Below are 18,913 nucleotides of genomic sequence, written 5' to 3' on the forward strand. Positions count from 1 at the left end.
ACCCTGTTCACGAGCAGCCTTTGTTGTGGGGCTTGTTGGAGCTGGGGGGCGTACCAAGGTCTGTGCCCTGCTTTGCGAATATGCCCCCACAGGGGAGGCTGGGGCATGACGCGGCTCTGAGCAGGCGGGGGGGAAGAGACCCCGACCTACCCGCCGTGAGGAGGAGGAGGAGGAGGGGGGGGGTACCGACCCCGCTGCGGGCCGGACACCAAGAACCTGGTGGTACGTGGCCTGGCCGGGCTCTCCCGTCCCCGCCCCAGGTCACGCGCCGCAGGCGGCTCCGCCCGGCCCCACCCGCCGCAGGCCAACGTGGCAGCAGGAGGTGGCGTCTCGCTCCCAGGCGCGGCCATTTCGGATGCGGGAAGCGAGCGGCGGCGGCACGCAGCAGGCAGCGCCGGGGACGTGGCGCCCGAGGCCCGGCCAAGGAGGACCCCGCAGCTAGGTGAGGACGGGTGGGAGATGCCGCCGCCAGGCCGGACAGCGCGCGCGGGAGCGGCCCGGCCCCGAGGAGCGTGAGCTGAGCCGCCGGCGGGAGAGAGAGACGTGGCAACCCAGACCGGCGGCGAGCGGCATTGCGCATGTGCGGTGCCGCCCCAAGTCTCACGGGAGCTGTGTGCCCTGCACTGAGTCTGCGCCCCATTCCTCGCGCTCTGACCCCCGAGGCTCGCGCGGAGCTGGGGGCGGTGCTTCTCCTCCGGCGGCCGCGTCAGAGCCGGCTGCGGGGTCACGCAGCGCCGCGGCCCGTTGCTACCGTTACGGGGGGCTTGTTCTACGGGGTCCTTCCCGCCGCAGGGCGGGGCTGCGCTGCGCTGGCGAGTCTGGCAGCGGGGGCGCAGCCTGGGCTCGGGGGCCGCTTCTGCGAAATGAACCGAAGTGAACCACTCGGAGCTGCGGTTTGAATAGCGTGTGCGAGGCCCCGAGAGGTCGTCCCGCCCCTGGGAGCTGTGGTGGGCGGCTCGGGAAGGTCTCCCCAGGTGGGTTTGCCCTCGGGTTACCTTGGCAGGAGTTGTTTCTCTCCTGCACCTGGGGGGTAGGAATAACTTTGAAAAACAAACCCGTGCAAGCTCGGCGTCTGAAGGGGCTTTTCTAGCGGGGCGTGGAATTCACTGCAGGTTTTGCAGATGGACGTTCGCAGCCTTGTTTTTACTGCTTGTGTAACTCTGGTGTAACGTATTGTCACAGAGCGTAACCTAGTATCCTAAATCCCAGAGTTGGGTGGCTTTTTTAAAATTTCAAAATTGAGGGATTTTTATGAAGATTAGCGCAAATGATTAATGAAATACGGGGCCATAGTGTCTCTAATCTAGACTGTAAACTCATTGGGACAGAGGCCAGCTCTTGGGTCTGATATTCCCTGCCTGTCCCTCTAGTATCTGAAGTCTTGTTGCTACAGTGATGATGATTAAATGTTAAATACTCATAGTTTAGGAAGCAAATGTTTAGAAAACAACTGGGCCTTGGGGTAGTCTGATCAATACCATCCATGCTAGAAAAGCGAGAAAAGGACTGGTATAGAAAAACTCAAGAAGTTCTGATTTTGGCTTAGCTCTTTAGCTTTGAGCATGTCAGTGAGTATCCATTCTTGCTGTTGACTCCATGTGCATGGTCTTTCCTGTGCCCACGTGGCACTTCATTTACATCAGCAAGGCTCTGTCACCTGAGGAGCCTGCCCATCTGCATTTAAAAATGTGTGGGATCCTCTTCTGTCAAATGGAACTAATATCATTTGCTTAGCTTCTTCAGGAGGCTTGTCAAGATTAATTACTCAATTATAATACCTGACCTTTTGTTGAAGAAGCCACCCTATTGATTGGCAGATTGGTATCACAGCATGTTCTGATAGTTGCTGTGTCTCTTGTTTTCTTTTTTGTGTTGCCCAAGAATGAGCTGAGTGCCACAGGGGCACAAAAGAAAAAGATAGGGTGGCAGAGCTTGAGTCTTTACCCCAGTATCTGTGAGCTGTTTCTGTTCTGTGGCCTTTAATGAGGTTGGCTGTCTGAGGTAAATAGGATGGATTTTATTGAGTCAGCTTCCCGCTTTATAAGCAGATGAAACAATATGTTTACAGTATGTATAGGGTGGTATGAATCTGATGTCCCTCAGCTTTCCCTAGCGACGCTGATCCTTTCCTCTACCCATACACTCCCACCCCCAAACTAACCTGGTGCCCATCTTGCCTAGGAAATAATGGTTTAATATCTGTAAAAGACTTAGGCTGTGTCTGCACTGCCACTTATGAATAAAGCCAACCCAGAGAGACATAAGTTATACTGACCTAAGCACTGGAATGGACAGCGCTATGCTGACGGGAGAGCTTCTCCCATTGATATAGTGCAACTGCTATAAGCTCTCTAGTGTAGCCATAGCCTTAGAAGGTGAAAGGGGCTACAGTTCATAAATTAGTACTATTTATATCTGTGCCTATATAGCCCTTAATTAGGATGTGTGTATTCAGGATGGCTGCTCATTTGGGGATGCCTCCTAGCAGTTAATTGGCCATGCATGAGGACAACTGCTGCTTAATCAGGAGAGTATTAACAAAAATTCTACGTAATGAGCCTAACCAGTGCTTTAGGTGTTAACACAATATTACCTTTTCACACTTAGTTATAGAAACATTGCCTGTTACATATTAAAAAAATGTATTAAATAACATTTGGGTCTGGTATTTTAATTGATTACTGAGCTTATTCACTTCTCAGGTTAAGCCTGAGCCTCTCAAGATAATTCTACTGTGCTTTGTCTGTTAACATGGATGTCTACTCAACTGTGGAAATCTGCTTGTTAAGGGTTAACTATTAAACAGCACCACTGCAAACTGTGATTCAGTTCTAGAAATTGAGTTTATCCTTGTCAATTTTGGGTTGTCTTCATTTGTAAGTAGTTCAGTTTCCATATTTTTGGGACATAACCTGAAAATGATTTTAAATTAAGATTATAATCAGAAAACAAATATATAAACTATTTGGTTTCATATTTTTCAGTTACTTCATATAGCTTTTGATTTTTAAAGGTAAACTTTTTCTGATTGCCAACTCAGCAAGCTCAACCTTTGATCTCTAAAATGAAACTTTTTTCTTCTTTCTAACATAATCACCACTTTAAAAAAAAAAAGTTGTGCAGTCAGAATTTATGATCTGATTTTTCTTAAGTGCCAAATACCCACACAACCTGCTGAAGCAAATGAGGGTTGTTGGTGCTTTATACCTTGGAAAATCAAACTGTTAACTGACAATTTGGGGGGAAAGGCTAACAACTGACTAGAATTCAGCTCCCTCTTCCTTGGCTATATTGGCTCTGCACTCAGAATAAAGTAAATAGTTACACCTCAAAGAGGCACAGACCTTGTCTGTACTAAGTATGCTTCTTGTTAAAAGCTCCCATGATTGTTCCAGTACTGGTGCAGTTCTAACATTGCTGGACACAGTGGTAGTATTAGCATAGACCAGTTGTTTTTCTCACCTCCCACCCCCTTCTCATTTAGTAACCTAACCCTGCTGAATTTTATATTAAACCCTCCTGAAAACTTGATCTATATTAATGGAACTTTTTTAGTGGCAAATTTACAAAAAAAAGTCTTTGTGTAAACAAAGCCACAGGGCAAGAAGCTGTTAGGAATATGCTACTTTTATGATCCTAATTTAGTTTAATAAACACTTTAATGTAATCGTACAGAATGCACTCAAGTTTGGGTTTTTTTCCAAATTTGGTGACATGACCAGACTCATGAAATGAACTTTTAGTCACAATCCGCTAGATGGCAGGAGCACAATTTCTTTTGGGCTAATTACACATTTGCTTGACTCTGCTTGTAATTCTTTGTCTCCTGGATTTTATATTTTTGGACTGGTTTGTGGGCTTGTATTAGGTCAACTTTGACATAGGAAGTATCGGTTTTGTGGATTATGTTCAGACATTTTTTTAATCATCTGAGAAAAGGCAGCAGTAGGTGCGTGGAGGAGGTGACTAGAGGCATTTCTACACTGCAGATACCCACCCACCCCCCGGCTAGCCCATACCAGCTGACTCGGGCTCCCCAGGCTTGGGCTGCAGGGCTGTTTCATTGTAGTGTACGCTTCCAGGCCTGCACTCAGGCCCAAACCTGGAAGTCTGTATGGCAATGAAACAGCCCCTTAGCCTGAGATCTGTGAGGTGAAGTCAACTGGCATAGGCCAGCTGTGGGTGTCTAATTGCAATGTAGACATACCCTAAAATAGACTTTACTAAGTTGCATTAAGGACTGGGTAATCCATTGCTGATTGAATGTTCTTGTGGTAAATAACGATAAAATATCACAATGCACGTTGCTAATATATTTGGATAAACATTTTATTTTTGGTAGGTTATAATGTAGTATGTTGTGTAGAAGCAGTGATGTCTTAGGAAGAGAGACTTCACTGTAGGGCTCTATAAATATGTAAAACTAAATCTTTGCTTGGAAGTGGGGTTTAACCTTCAAGGATTACTTGCTGAGAATTATGGGTTGTGGATTGGAGCAGCAAGGAGAAAGAGGTTTTTCTGTACCTAAATAACTTTAATATGAGGTTGGGAGTAATAGTAAAGACAAAGGCCATTGCCAAAACTGGTAGAGACTAAGGATTTGGGGCCTGATCCTGATAGGCACTTTGCCTCTGCATTTTTCTTCAGGACATTTTTCAGCAGCTTAGTTGTGTGGTGACTAGTCTTCAAACCTTATTTGCCCTCTGTTGGTTTCTCTTACTCTTCCATACCTGCTCTCTTGTAATTCTCTAGAATTATATCTAAGGGCCTGATTTTCCACTGTCTTGCTCCATTCATAATCACTTACACCTGTGCAAACTGAGAGTGGATATTTTTAATTTGGAAGCATGTTATATTTGCAGTGTTGACAATTCTTCTGGGGTTTCTTTACCATGAGCTTTGTGATATTTGGGTGTTTTTAAGTTTCCTATGATCTCACAGTTCCTGGCTTCAAAACTCATGACATTTCCCTTATTCACAATGGCTTGATGGGTAGTATATTTGTGTAGGAGGCAGACTGAGGGAGGTGAGGGCAGTAGTCAACCTTTTTCGTCTGGCGGGCGCCGGACGACAAGCCACCAAGGACCGTGACTGGCGGACAAGCATTCGCCGAAATGCCGCTGAGAAGCAGCAATGTCAAGAGATGTCGCCGATCAAATGCCGCCGTAAAGCAGCAGCATTTCAGAGGCGACGCCTCTTGACGCTGCTTTGTGGCGGCATTTCGGCGGATGCTTGTCCGTGGGTCAGTTCGCGGGTGCAGATAGATGCCATGGCGCCAATGGGCACCGCGTTGAGTACCACTGGAATAGAGGTTGGCAGAGGAAAAACGTGAGGGGTAGGATACTGTAAAGGAATAAGAGGTGAAAAAGTGGAGGTAGGTGAACTTAAAGTTTGGAGACTGTAGATGAGCATGGAAGGGTGAGAGGAAGACTGTGTGGATTAGGAGGCCAGCGGGATGGAATGGTGAAGGATACAGGCTACTGATAGTGGGGGTTGGGGAATGGAGGAGGAGTAGGGAGAAGTTCCCCTCCAAACTGCCAGTGGTGAAGCATATGCATATATATATATATATATATTAACTTGAAATGCTCTTACACACATTGGGGCAGGCAGCTTCCCCTCAACGACTCAAGAACTAGAAGGCAAACTTAAAATCACAAAATATATTTTAAAGTCATGATTTTTAGGGGCATACCTGTGATATGTGAACACTTCAGGTAGGCAGTGCTGTTGCCTGCTTAGCACTCATTCCACATAAATGTAAATAAGTAAATAGAATGCATGGTAGTGGAGAATCAGGATGATAGATTTCTATTTAAGAATCCTGTTTACACCTTATTTTCTAGATTAGGTTGTTTGTTCCTTAGCTCTTGAGCCTATAATTATTCTGGAAAATATATGTAGTAAACCACTGAGAAAGTTCCATGTGGAAGCTGTTCAGTCATTTATTTATTTATTTATTTATTTATTTATTTATTTGTTAGTATTTTTTTAATTACCTTTGTACTGTAGAATACAAATCAGAAATGGGAGAAAAGGAAAGTGGAGAATTCATTTGCATGTTTTTCTCCCATCTCTCTCTCCTGCTTCCCACACATTTTGTGCTACCTTTGTAATAATAAGGTGTTTTTAAGCAAGGGTATGATTTAATGTTTCTTGGGGTAAAATGGATTTTTCCAGTGTTTTAGCATGATGAAAGACACCCCTCCTATCCTCTACTGATCCTGGTGGTGAAAGAAAACCAGTTTGTCATTCAGTCTTAATCTTTGATGCTCTCATTAGGTTAGTGAGAGGAGAGAGAGTGTGGTCTCATAGGGCTTGTCTGTTTTGGTAAACATCAACTGCTGTAGCTAAATCATTATAAAAATACATCTGGTTACACTGGTGGTAACCCCCTAATGTAGACACACTGAATCTGTTTTAAATTGTGTTTAAGCTTAATGCAGTAAGTCACTTTAAGTGCAATTTAAAATGATTTTCCATTGTGTCAGTATTAGGGACTTGCCCTGGTATAACAACATAGATTTTTATATTCAATGAGTTACATCAGCACAAGTTATCGAATATAAACAAGGTCACAGTTAAAGCAGAGGACAAGGACTCAGGATTTCCTGGGTTTTGTTCCCAGATATGCCAATGGTTTCCTTTGAGACCTTTGGCAAGTCACATGAATTTACAGAATTGCTACCACAACTTCTTTTGAAATAAGTTGATGTGCTCAGCACCCTGTTGAAAACAGGTGCACAGTCTAAGTGCTTTAGTTTATCTATCTGTAAAATGGCAATGCGTACTTATCTGCTTTGTGTGGATTTTGTGAGGTTTAGTGTTTGTAAAATATTTCATATCCTTAAATGAAAGGTGTTTTAGAAGTAAGGATTTCAGAGAGAAGTTTTGAATTTGAAACGTCTCTATAGTAGAAGCTGGGAAAGGAATATTACTGTACAGATTTGCGGGACACTGAGGGTATGGTTACACTTGAGAGTTGCAGCGCTGGTGGAGGCTTTCCAGCGCTGCAATTAGTAACTGTCCACACCTGCAGGGCACATCCAGCGCTGCAACTCCCTGGCTGCAGCGCTGGCCGTACACCTGAGTCTGCTTGGGGTATAACGATTGCAGTGCTGGTTCTGCAGCGCTGGTCGTAAAGTGTGGCCACACACCAGCGCTGTTATTGGCCTCCAGGATATTAGGAGATATCCCAGAATGCTTTTAACTAAATTATTCCCTTTGTTTTGTTATGCAGCCTCTCTTTGTTTTGTTGTGAACTCGGAGCTCCGTTACCGGAGCTGCTTATCTAAAAAACAAACACAGCTCCTGTTTGCTGTGATCAATCTGTACCTGGCTGTGAACAATCAAATGAGATAACCCCCTGTGAATGAGGCAGGCAGGGAGTAAGTGTTTGCTTGACAGAGAAAGGGAGTCCGTTGGATGCAGGCTGTTTGCAATTAAGAGTTAAGACTAAGGGGTCGGGAACATTTTCAGATTTTTCAAGGCAGGAAGCTAACACACAGTGTTGGCTCCAAAAATCCACTCTCTCCCCCCCCCCCCCCCGCTCCCTGTCATACTACAACCCACCCCACCCCCCTCTTTTGAAAAGCACGTTGCTGCCACTTGAACGCTGGGATAGCTGCCCATAATGCATCACTCCCAGCAGCGCTGCAAATGCTGCAAATGTGGCCACACTGCAGCGCTGGTAGCTGTGAGTGTAGCCACACACCAGCGCTGTTCCTGCACAGCTGTACGACCAGCGCTGTAAACTCCCAGCGCTGCAACTCAAGTGTAGCCACGCCCTTAGTAAATGGTTTGTCTAGGGCTCCTGAAAAGACTTATTTTGGAACTGGTATTTGAATTGTCCTGGGCTCCTAAACCAGCATCTAGTCTGCTATAGCATGCTCCTTTCTTTGTAATTCAGTTTGAAATAGTTATGTCTTATTTCTCAATACAGATTTTGTTTTTCTGCAGTTTGTTGTAGCTGAAGAAAAATGATGGAAGAGAGTGGAATAGAGACGACCCCACCTGGCACTCCCCCGCCAAGCACGGCAGGGGCAGTAGCTGCTGGTATCACCATTGCCGCCACCACCACACCTGTCTCATTAGGTATAAGAGGCTTCCAAGCAACTGGGTTTTGCTTGTTCATGTGTTTGAAGCATAGCGATTAGTCCAAGTGAAAGCAATATTATAATCAGTATAATTGCAGTGCACTTCTCCAGACTAAACTGAAGATCTTAATTTCTTCCTTAATCCCAGTAGTGTGCTCCTTAAATGACTTGCTGCATCTTTTAAGAATATGGCTTTTTAAACTTACACTTCTATAAGAAATTATGTGGGTGTATGTCTAGGGTTTTTATGGAGGAGTGGGTGGAGAAGATAGAGGCTTTGATTGCTGTGTAGGTTCTACTAATAGAGTAGGCTAGTACTGTAGATAATCAGAAGATTTGGCAGGATCATGTGGGGAAATTACCTGCTCACTTGGCCTGATTTTCTAGTGTGTGCACCATTTTCTGTAGACCGTATTTCCCCCCTTTTGGGTGCATATGCAGTCACAATTGTGCAACCTCAGAGTAACATCTGACCTTCCAGTTGATACTTAGAATCTAGTGTACTTTCCAGTAGTTGTTTTGCCTCTGAATTACTAAAAGGCATAAAAAGTAATGAGTTATTTTTGTTACGATTTTGAAGTCACACAGGAATCAGAACTGTTGAGAAAGATGGTATCATTTTTACATAGGCACTCTTCTCTTAATAGCAGTTGGTGCTGTGGGGTGTGCAATAATGTTGACGTGAGAACCTTAATTTAAGCATTTCCTAACATTTCCCTTCACTGCCTCCCCACCTTATATCATTATTCATTTCTTGTTAATTTGCATTATTATGTATCTTAAACTCAAAGTACTCTCTACACTTTATACTGCTATCACACACAGCAATTGTTTCACAGTACTGAAAGGTAACCGCTACTGAGGTGAAATGTGGAAGCTGTTAACAGTGTACAGCAGTACTACCCAAGAGTTTAGCACAGGAAGTACAGCAGAATACATCATACCTGTCTAGTTAAAACTTAGGTGAAATTAAGGTAGTTGGAATTTAGCTAGATTCCACCTTGAGTTATTAAAGTCTTACAGAATCTCTAATGAATACTTCTTCCAGTAGCACAATTCCTCCTAATATCATTTTGGAGTGTTAACTGAGTAGTGACTCAGAAAGAAGATTGTCACCTATTGAACGGGCTTTTGGAAGTCTCCATTCAAATATTGACCCATCCTGCTGCTGCCTAGCTTGATATCTGATGGGGTCACAGTGGAAGATGGGGCATCACTTACTTTTTTGGTTAAAGTTTACTTGTAACTAGAATCATTACTTCATACAACTAGGTTTTGAACTCAAATTTATTTTTTGGGGGGGAATCTTTAGGTATCTTATTCAGATATTTTGTAAACAATTTTAAAGCTATGATAACTTTTTATTAAAGTGCCTTTTCTTTTTTCCGTTTTTTCCCCTCCTAGCTTTGTCCAGTTCTCTCACTGCTCCAGACATATCCCCTCTCCCATCTTTTCCTCCTCAATCATTCTCCACACCTCTACCACCCCTAGTGTCTTCACTTTCTCCTATGAGGTCGTCAGCACCTTTGCCATTTGTGCCTTCTGCAACAGTTTCAACTATTGCACCCCCTTTAATTCCTGCCCCACCTCTTATTACCCCTCCAACCGCTTCAGCTTTTAGCGGTGCCATGTCCCATTTCTCAACACCTCCTCCCCTAAGCTGTATTCCTAGCCCTAACCTTTCTGCACCTCCCACGGCACCCCCCATTTCAGGATTTTCCATTGCTTCATCCTATGACATTACCAAAGGTCATGCTGGGCGAGCACCACAGACCCCGCTGATGCCATCGTTTTCTGCACCTTCAGTCACAGGTAGTATTTTGTTCTGTCTTTGTAAGATGAGGCAAGTTTTCATTAGTGACCTTATGTGTAACATAAGGGATAGTAGGGTGTCAGCATTTTTCTATTCAACCTGCCTCCCTGTAGAGAAATGCTGGCTGACTTCTGTATTATGCCAGGTGTATCTATCTCATTCTGCGTATAAAGAGGTGGGAGTGGCTTTTTGGGGAGAAGTAGTCATGGTCTAGTACAGAAGTGTCATTTCAGGGAAACCCTAGGAACATACAAGTTTAGGGGAAAAAATGTAACTAAAACAAAAAGTTACTCAGGATAACCTGTGTAGCCAAACTCCACTGTACGTAATGTATGTGGGCTCTGTTCAGAACAGGGTGGAAACTCCACTTGCTGTACAATGATAATATAGTATAACATTTTGAATCCATAAAGTATACTCTAAATGCTGTAGTTTCTAAACCAGCTGGTGAGATACAGAGAGCTGGCTGGTCATGTGATGCTGGCTTCTGCTTTCTTATTTCCAGCCTCTCTCTTGCTTTAAGACAGCTAAAAGAATATTGCTATAGCAAATTAATTGTGGTAGGATACATGAATGTTTGTGTGTGGCTTATTTTTGCTTTTCAGGTGTCTTGACAAATCCTGTTACTCCACAAACAACTTTCCCATCCTCTCTGGTGCCCGGAACTGGAAGTGGCTCTGCAATAACTTTCCCAGAGGAGCATGAAGACCCCAGAGGAGCTGGCATACAGAATGAAGCATCTGCTGGAGGCCTCTGGGGATTTATAAAAGTAATTTTTTTTCTTTTACCATTTGTGGATTAAGTCTTTTAACAAACTAAAATGTACCATAGGTTCTTCAAGGATGTGTTAGTGTGGATCCCACTGTAGGTGCACATGAACTTCATGCATGTGAGACCAGAAGGCATTAATGTCAAGAAGGCTGCATCCCTCCCTCAGTTCCCTCTTACTGCCTGTGGCAACAAGATAGAGCCTGGCATTTGTCAGACCATTAGTTCATAACTCAGGCTAAACTTCAAAAGTTTAGCACTTACAAAGTCTTCAGCACTACTACTTATCTTTTATGTTCAACTACCATGAACCAATGTAGACTGAGCTTTACTGGTCAGACCCCTCTATAGAAAGCTTCTTAACATGGCAGATTTGAAACCTTCAGGCTTTAAGCCGTGTCTGTCCTGTGATGGACTAATCCCCCTGAAGGTCGGACACAGTATTTGTGTCTTCTGCTTGGGGAATGGCATATTCTGAGCAGATTCTTGGTTTGCTTGTCCTTCTCTGCTATAATGCACAAGTTGCAAGGCCTGAAACTCCATCTTCTGGAACAGTCCATATAGGTCTCATCAGACCTCAAGAATACAAGCTCCAGAATCCCACCGGTGAACAAGTCGCATCCTACATTGGCTCTGTCAAGCCAGATAGGTGACACCTGAGGCAAGTGCAGAGAAGACTGCACCATGGGAAGATCTGGTACAGGCATTCCTGGCACTGAAGCTGCCCTCAACAATTTTGAAGCTAGCACCAAAACCTCAGATTTTGAAGTCAAGTACCACTAAGGGCTGCTCCAAATATAGAGGTTGACACTCAAGAAGAAGCTCACTGTCATCCCACAAGGACAGACTGCTGCAAAGCATACACAGAGAAGTCCAAGCCCTGTACAGACTCAAGAACTGAGAAAGGGCAGGCTACTATGCAGCAGATTCTGCTGGTCCTAGTCCTGGCTCCAATAATTCATCACTCATTGTTAATCCTGGCCTTGGGGGATGAGACTAGGGCAGAACTGGATCCATCATTGATGCTGAGACACCTACTGGCACTGGTACAGACTCTGGTACTGCGAGCACCTTACATGTTGCTGCTGCCCCAGAAGAGGCTTACTGCTTCTCACCGTCACTGGGGCAAATGTTTTCCCATCACTGAGTAGAGAACTTTCCTCTGATCAGTGCTATTGGGAGCCCTATGGGCTTCTCTTATAGATCTCAAATACCACTGGCCCATCAAGACTGGTATTAGACTGACTAGCGTCCAACAAAGTCTGCTGTACTCCTGTGTTGTACAGCCAGTATCACAGGCATTGAGAAGCCATTTTCCATAACTGAGGGAAAGAGCTCTCTCTTGCTAGCAGTATGCATGGTCAGACCACTAATACCTGAATACCAGAAATAACCAGATTTAGGGTCAGAACAACATCAGTACCCCAACTCATCGCAAAAGAATCTCTTCTCTTTGTTGCCAGATGAAACTGTATCCTTGATATCAGTACTGGCACCAGATGACTTCAGGGTGTTCCAGGCACTCCTTTTGTCAATTTCCAGTCTCAGCAGTCCTCAGAACAGAGAAATCTCACAAGCTCTTTGAAAACCTGTCAGCTTTTGGTCTTGTCAGAATCACCCTTCCCATTAATGAGGGACTGCTCGACCTCGCTAAAGCTCTGTGGCAGACTCCATCCATAGTAACGCCAATGACAAAACAAGCTGAGAAGTACCAGGTGTCTGCCACAGGATTTGAGGACCTTTTCACTGTCCCCAAGCTGGGCTCCTTAATTATGTGACTTCTACAAGAGAGGTAGAAATTGAGCTAAAGCACATCTAAGGACGAAGACCCTAAAATACTCAATTTATTTGAGAGGAAGTCATGCTGTTCAGCTTCGTTCCAGCTGTGTGAGGCTAACAGCCAGCCCGTTCTGCCGAAGTATGATACTTACAAGAAAGAGTGTCACCCTGTTCAACATGGAATTTCTTTTATGACAGCAGAGGATCTTCAGGACATAATTTAGAAAGGCCAGCACCAATGGTGGCCAAGACAGTGTTGCAGGCAGCAATGGATGCTTTAGACATTGCAGGTCAGTCTTTGGCCACTGTAGTGGTCATGCATAGAGCACTGTGGTTCTAGGCAGTGGGGAGGTTCTCGGACTGCAGATGGCCTGCGGGCCAGGACTTTGAGACCTCTGCTTTAAAGGAAGCAGGCCCAGCCCATGCCTGCTGTTCCTGATTTGATACTTTCCTTTCTGAAGGTCTGTCGTGTTCCAGAATCTCTTGGGTTCCATTTTAGCCTTCCTGGGTTACTTGTCAGCCTCCCGACTCCCAGTTTTCACTAGGCAATCCTTCTGGAAGCAATAGAACACCCTTCCTGGAATTAATTATCTGCTGGAGTGAGCTGGGCTCCCTCCCACTCCTAGCAGTTTCTGTGAAGATTAGTGATTGCTTAGCGTAGGCTGGATCACAACTCTAGTTCTGACTTCCTGGTGTAGTCCACCACATACAGCTGCTTCTCCAGGGACTTTGATTTCTTGTTTTCACACCCAGTAACGGTTGACTGCATCACACAAACATTATGCACTTGACATGGCAGCAAAGCCAGACGTCAAATTTTGGGAGAACAATACTTCACTGTCTGACTGAGACAGCGAAAACTTCTCAGTCCTACCATCCAGGGAGGATACTGCTTGCCAGTAACCTGCAGCAGGATCTACACTGACACATACTTGAAGAAGAGAGAACAGTTACCTACCTGATAGTCACTGGTTCTTTGATCTGTTGTAATCAGTGTGGATCCTATGTCTTGCCCTCTGTCCCTCTTCTGGAGTCCTCAGCAATACAAACTTTGAATTACAAGGAACTGGTCATGGTGGGAGCATAAGGTAATGCGGGGAATGTGAGCACAAGCGCAGGGTAATGCAGGGAACGTGTGCATTCACGACTGACATAACTATTAAAAAAACCCTTTCTCATTCATGCACACCTACAATGGAAACTACACTGACTACAACAGCTCAAAGAGCCACAGTTACTGTAGGGTAAGTAACTGTTTTATTTGCTGTATCTAATCAGACAGTTAGCTCATCAAGCCTTATACCTGTTTCTAGCAATGACCAGTGTGACGGTTCATAGGAAAGTGGAAGATGCCTTTCCTCCCCCATCTCCTTGATCCCCAAATTAATGCACATGGTTACTTCTGCAGTGCTGCACAGGGTGGTAGAGGGACAGATTTTTATCCTGATTCCTGTATCAAATATCTTGTGACCTGATGAATGAGAATTGACTATTGTTGTTAACGTGTAGCAGTCATTACTATTGTTTATAAATTATGTGGATTTATTTATGTGCTGCATCTGCAACAAATAAATGGAAATTATCAGTATTTTGTGGAAAGTGCTTTGGTGGACAGCAATTTAAAATACTTTGATAACTTTTCTAAGTATTGCACATTTCCTCAAAATATTGTAAATATACTGAGCAACATAAATAACAAGTGCTGCACACTAAGAGAAAATTTCCTGGGCTATAAGATGCCTTTCTAAAGCAAAAATGTAGATATATAAATGTGAATGACTTTTAAGTCTGGTTTTATACTTTATTGTATTTTTTTTTGCTAATTTTTGTGCTTGTGAAATGCTTTTTGTCAAAGTGTTATTGAGCTGACTCTTCATTGGTGCCTTCACTAAACTAAATAAGTCTGATTAAGCTGCTCTGGAGTGACACTGGCATTCACTGTGATTTGGGGGAGTATTTGCATTCATATTGAAGAATACAATTTGAATGCAGTAGAAAGCAGTTCCACCTATGATGATTTGGCAGAGGAACATTGGGCACATTGCCAATATTGTCTGGAACCTATATATAAATGACTTTCAGCTATGTCGCTTCAGAAATCTTTGTTAATGGTGGACTATACAAAAATAGATCACATTGGCTTTTCCAGAAGGTAAAAAAAGAAACCCTCCCTCTTAATGTTCGTTTAAAATTGTTTCAGGCAGTCCAATTACATGGTGTGAAAGCATCTGTAATCAATACTAGGGACCTATACATAAATACAACCCTAGGATTTCTGGTCTCAGGGTAGTGGTACTAGACAAGCTACAGTATGTAATGCTCTTGGTCACTGAGAGAGAGGGGTTGTTTAATGTACATCTCAATAAAGCCTTTCAGTAATGAATTTATGGAGTAGCATTAGTGGTAAGGTCAGAAAAGTGTACCCTAGTTGAAAAGAGTCATACTACAGTAGTGAGACCCCAAAATTCTTGTGGTGGAAGAGAATTCATTAATGTGTTTACACCGCGCATGCATACATATGCGTTCTCGTTCTCGCTCGCTCTTTCTCTCGTGTATGTGTCTGTTAGCCAAGAGAAAAGGTAAATCTCAGTCTCTGTTCAGTGGCTAAAAATCATGATTTAAAAAAAACTTAAATCATATTTTTACATGCATTTTTGGTTTTGTTTTTTTACTTTTCATTTTATAGCCTTAAATTGTTATAGTAGTACTTGTTTCTTAGTTTAATGGTTCAATCTCCTTTCCCCCAACTGAGATCTGAAATTCAATAGGAAAAATTTCACACTTAAATTGCTCATTTGTGCTGAAACAAATCCAGGGCCTCATTAATATCTTTAATGCACAACACCACAAACTCCAACCCAAAATTGATAAGCAAAAGAGCCTGAGTTGTGTTTGCAAACAATGTTACTTTTTGATATATTGAATTTCTACGTTTCAAGAAAGCTTGAAATGCTTTGATTATACTGTCCTCTTTCATCAGAGTTTGAAGTCAGTGGGAGCTGTGTGCCTAAATCACAAAGGTGCTTTTGAAAATGCCAACATTAAGAGCCTAAATTCAGGCCTAGAAATCTAACTTAAGGTTTCTATTTCTGAACTTTGGCCTGTGTTTTAATTTTTTTTAAAATTTTTTTAGTACACCATACCTTCAATTGAAAGTTTAAATAATGTTTAATTGTTAAAACTGAGGTAACTTTCATTTTGAAGCGAGAGAGATTTCATACCACTAAGATTTTTAATAAACATTTTAGCTTTTAATTCTGGAAGCAATTATGCACATGCTTAGCAAGCACAGGGTAGTCCCATTGAATTCAAGAACTTATGGGATCAGGACCTTAATTTTCAATATTTAGTTTTTTGCATATAGCATTTGTGTAAAATTCAACTAAGATACACCACCAATAAGTGCATTTCAAAAAAGCACTTATTCTGCATATGAGCATTTAAAAAAACATTAGTTCTGTGTAAATTTTAATCTAAAATTGCAATGGCACAAATTTTTGCATCAGTTTTACAAAGCCTCAAACTGATTTTAAATCATTTCAGTCTGGTTTCTGCCCTGAGATGCATAATGTCAAAAAGTGTGGATTTATCTTCCTTAGATGCCTACTAAGTGTCTTGACTTTTATTTCAGGAGTTCTCAAACTGGGGGTTGAGACCCCTCGAGGGGGTCACAAGGGTATTACATGGGTGGTCGTGCGCTGTCAGCCTCCACCCCAAACCCTGCTTTGCTGCCAGCATTTTATAATGGTGTAAAATATATGTGTTTTTAATTTATAAGGGGGGGGGGGGTTGTCGCACTCAGAGGCTTGCTATGTGAAAGGGGTCACTAGTATAATAGTTTGAGAACCACTGTTTTATTTGAATGGAAAATCTGAAGCAACTTGCTGTCCCAGGTTTGTTTCAAGTGTAATATTTCAAGGTTTAAGAAAAGGCCTAAAGGTTTGAGAATAAACTCAATATACAGTATTTACTTATTTATTTGTTAATTTTGCAGGGTGTAGCTGGGAATCCTATGGTAAAGTCGGTGCTTGATAAAACAAAACACTCAGTAGAGTCCATGATCACCACGCTGGATCCTGGCATGGCTCCATATATCAGTAAGTATTTGAGGCAAACTTCCATAGGGTAGTAAGTGTGAATCATACAGAACTTGTAAGCTTAAAGTGGATCTTATACTCTTTAGAAGAACTTTTAGGTACTGTACTGGTTTACAATTAAACTGATCATTTAAAAGCAGTACTGGAGTGTGGTGTACACCAAATTTTGTATGTAAGACAGGGGTTTTTGTTGTTTGTTTTTAATGTTGGGCCATGGTTCAAGTTACACAACACTGACTTTTAGTGATGTGGTAGTGATGGAATCATTACATTTGGAATGCTGCTATCTTTCTATGCCCCACTTTGCAATCAATTTGTAACTTCCTCAATTAAACTTGGGGTTGAAATGTCTCTAATTTGGCTCAGGAAGTATGCCATAATTTCTAAAAATAGGCACTTTTTGGAAAGTTGTATAAAAACCCATTCTGCCACCTTAATTGGATGTTTTGTTAGGATGGTCTTGTGGTAAAGCGCTGGACTGAGACTCAGGGGGCCTGGATTCTAGTCACAGTTTGCCACAGACTTTGTGTGATCTTGAGCAAGTCACATAGCTACATCTACACTATGAGCCACGGGTGTGATTCCCCTGCTCATGTACGCATACTTACATTAACTTTTGTCAAGCTAGTGTGAGTATAAATAGCAGTGTAGCTGTGGGAGCATAGGTGGTGGCTGTGGACGCATGGCTGAGCTGTGTCGAGTACATATCCACTGGTTTCAGGTGGGTTTGTGCTCAACTATGCGTCTGCTGTCACTACCCGTGTTATGGCATCTGCACTGCTATTTATGCTTGGGTAGCTCAATAAGAGCTGGGATGAGCATGTTTACACAAGCAGGGAAATCACACCCCTAACTCACAGTGTAGATGTAGCCTTAATCTCTCTCTGCTTTCATCTTCTGCTTGTATGTTATATCCCTTTGTCCCTCTCATTAGACTGTAAGCTCTTCAGTGCAGGGACTGTCTCTTTGTATTACCCTAGTGCCTAGAAGTCCTACCTGAGATTGGTGCCCCATTGCGGCATAAACACACAGTAAGAGACAGTCCCTTCACTAAAGAGCTCACAGTCTAAATAGACAGGACAGACAAGAATGGGATGGGAAACAGAGGTGTGTAAAGTGACTTGATGAAGCAGGTTAGTGGCAGATCTGGGAATAGAACACGTGTCTACAGTGTAGTCCAGGGGATAGGCCAGTGGCCCACACTGCTTATCCATTGGCCCACACTGCTTATACTAGCATTGGTTGGATTTCTAATGTATAGGTTGTTATGTCTGCACAATATGTTAACTTCAGAAAGATCACTCATGGTGGCTCTAAATATTTGCAGGTGCAAACTTTTGAAGGTGGGCAGTTATCTGGGCACCTGCAGCTATCTCTTTATGGTGCAGTTCTTTGTCTGCTGTAGTCGTCTGCATAGATGCATATGAAAATACAAAAACTGAGGGAAAGGAGAGGGAAGAGCTTGGAATCTTATTTAATAACTAGTAACTGAAAGTCCGTGCCCAACCATGGGTATGACATTTGGGTCAAGTAATTCACCATCCCTGCAGTCTCCTTCATACAACTAATGAAATTGTTGCATGCAAATTAGCTGTAGCGTAAGAGTGGTGATTTGTTGAGTTACCTCTGTTGTCACAATGATGTAAGACTTTGCATGGCATAGATGCATGCCTTTATTGTAGCTATTCCCTGCATGGATGTAATTTGTAAAGTCACAATGGCTGAGAACTTAAATTGGATGGCAATAAACTCTGAAGCCCAGTGATGGTTGAACCTGGTGATATTCTGAACAAAAAGAGTTCTCAACCTTGCTTGTAGCTGTTTCCATTGCTTCATGCTGGCTAAACAGACATTCTAGACTTCAGAGTGACACACAGTGAGTATCCTGGAATCTTAGAACAGACTGTACAGCAACTTTAAAATATTTTAATTACATAGTTATTCTTGGCTAAAAGGAAAAAAAATGTAATGTAGTTTAGTGCTAAAATATGTTGCATGCCTCAAGTGTGTTGGAATTTGTTTTTGTCCCTTTAGTAGTCCAATAAGTATGCTAATGGCCAAGGAATACTCACCCGGCTAGTGGCTTATTTCTACTATAAAATGGTGCCTTTGTGGCAGACATGCCAAACCCATGAAAAAAATGCAGAAATTGTGCCTGTTTTTGGTTTAATTGGCTTGTGAGTTGCTTGTTTGGCTTGTAGCTTGTCACTTTTTTTTTTGATCGGCTCCTGGCAAGGGGGGAGGGAGTCAGGGGTGCACAGCAGTCCCACCACAGTCTCAGACTGCACGCTAGGGGGATGTAGTCACGTAGAGTGTTGGGGTTCTTAGGAATTGGCTTGTTTTGGCCTTGTTTTGAAATG

General features: G+C 42.9%; 1 protein-coding gene across 3 annotated transcripts in view; it reads left to right on the forward strand.

Annotated features, from left to right (window-relative positions):
- Positions 1 to 297: 297 nt before the first annotated feature.
- Positions 298 to 18,913, forward strand: part of PRRC1 (proline rich coiled-coil 1) — a 31,508-nt gene continuing 12,892 nt past the window's right edge. The window contains exons 1-5 of one of the 3 annotated variants that reach the window (XM_045021759.1): positions 298 to 442; positions 7,960 to 8,094; positions 9,501 to 9,908; positions 10,515 to 10,678; positions 16,451 to 16,553. In XM_045021759.1, coding sequence (XP_044877694.1) covers positions 7,980 to 8,094; positions 9,501 to 9,908; positions 10,515 to 10,678; positions 16,451 to 16,553 — 790 coding nt within the window. In that variant the 5' untranslated portion in view covers positions 298 to 442; positions 7,960 to 7,979. Of the gene's footprint in view, positions 443 to 675; positions 975 to 2,857; positions 2,877 to 7,959; positions 8,095 to 9,500; positions 9,909 to 10,514; positions 10,679 to 16,450; positions 16,554 to 18,913 lie in introns of those variants that run through there. The other 2 variants (XM_045021758.1, XM_045021760.1) reach the window with 2 other exon arrangements.

The sequence above is a fragment of the Mauremys mutica genome, chromosome 6 (genome assembly GCF_020497125.1).
Source record: "Mauremys mutica isolate MM-2020 ecotype Southern chromosome 6, ASM2049712v1, whole genome shotgun sequence".
Classification (NCBI taxonomy): Eukaryota; Metazoa; Chordata; order Testudines; family Geoemydidae; genus Mauremys; species Mauremys mutica.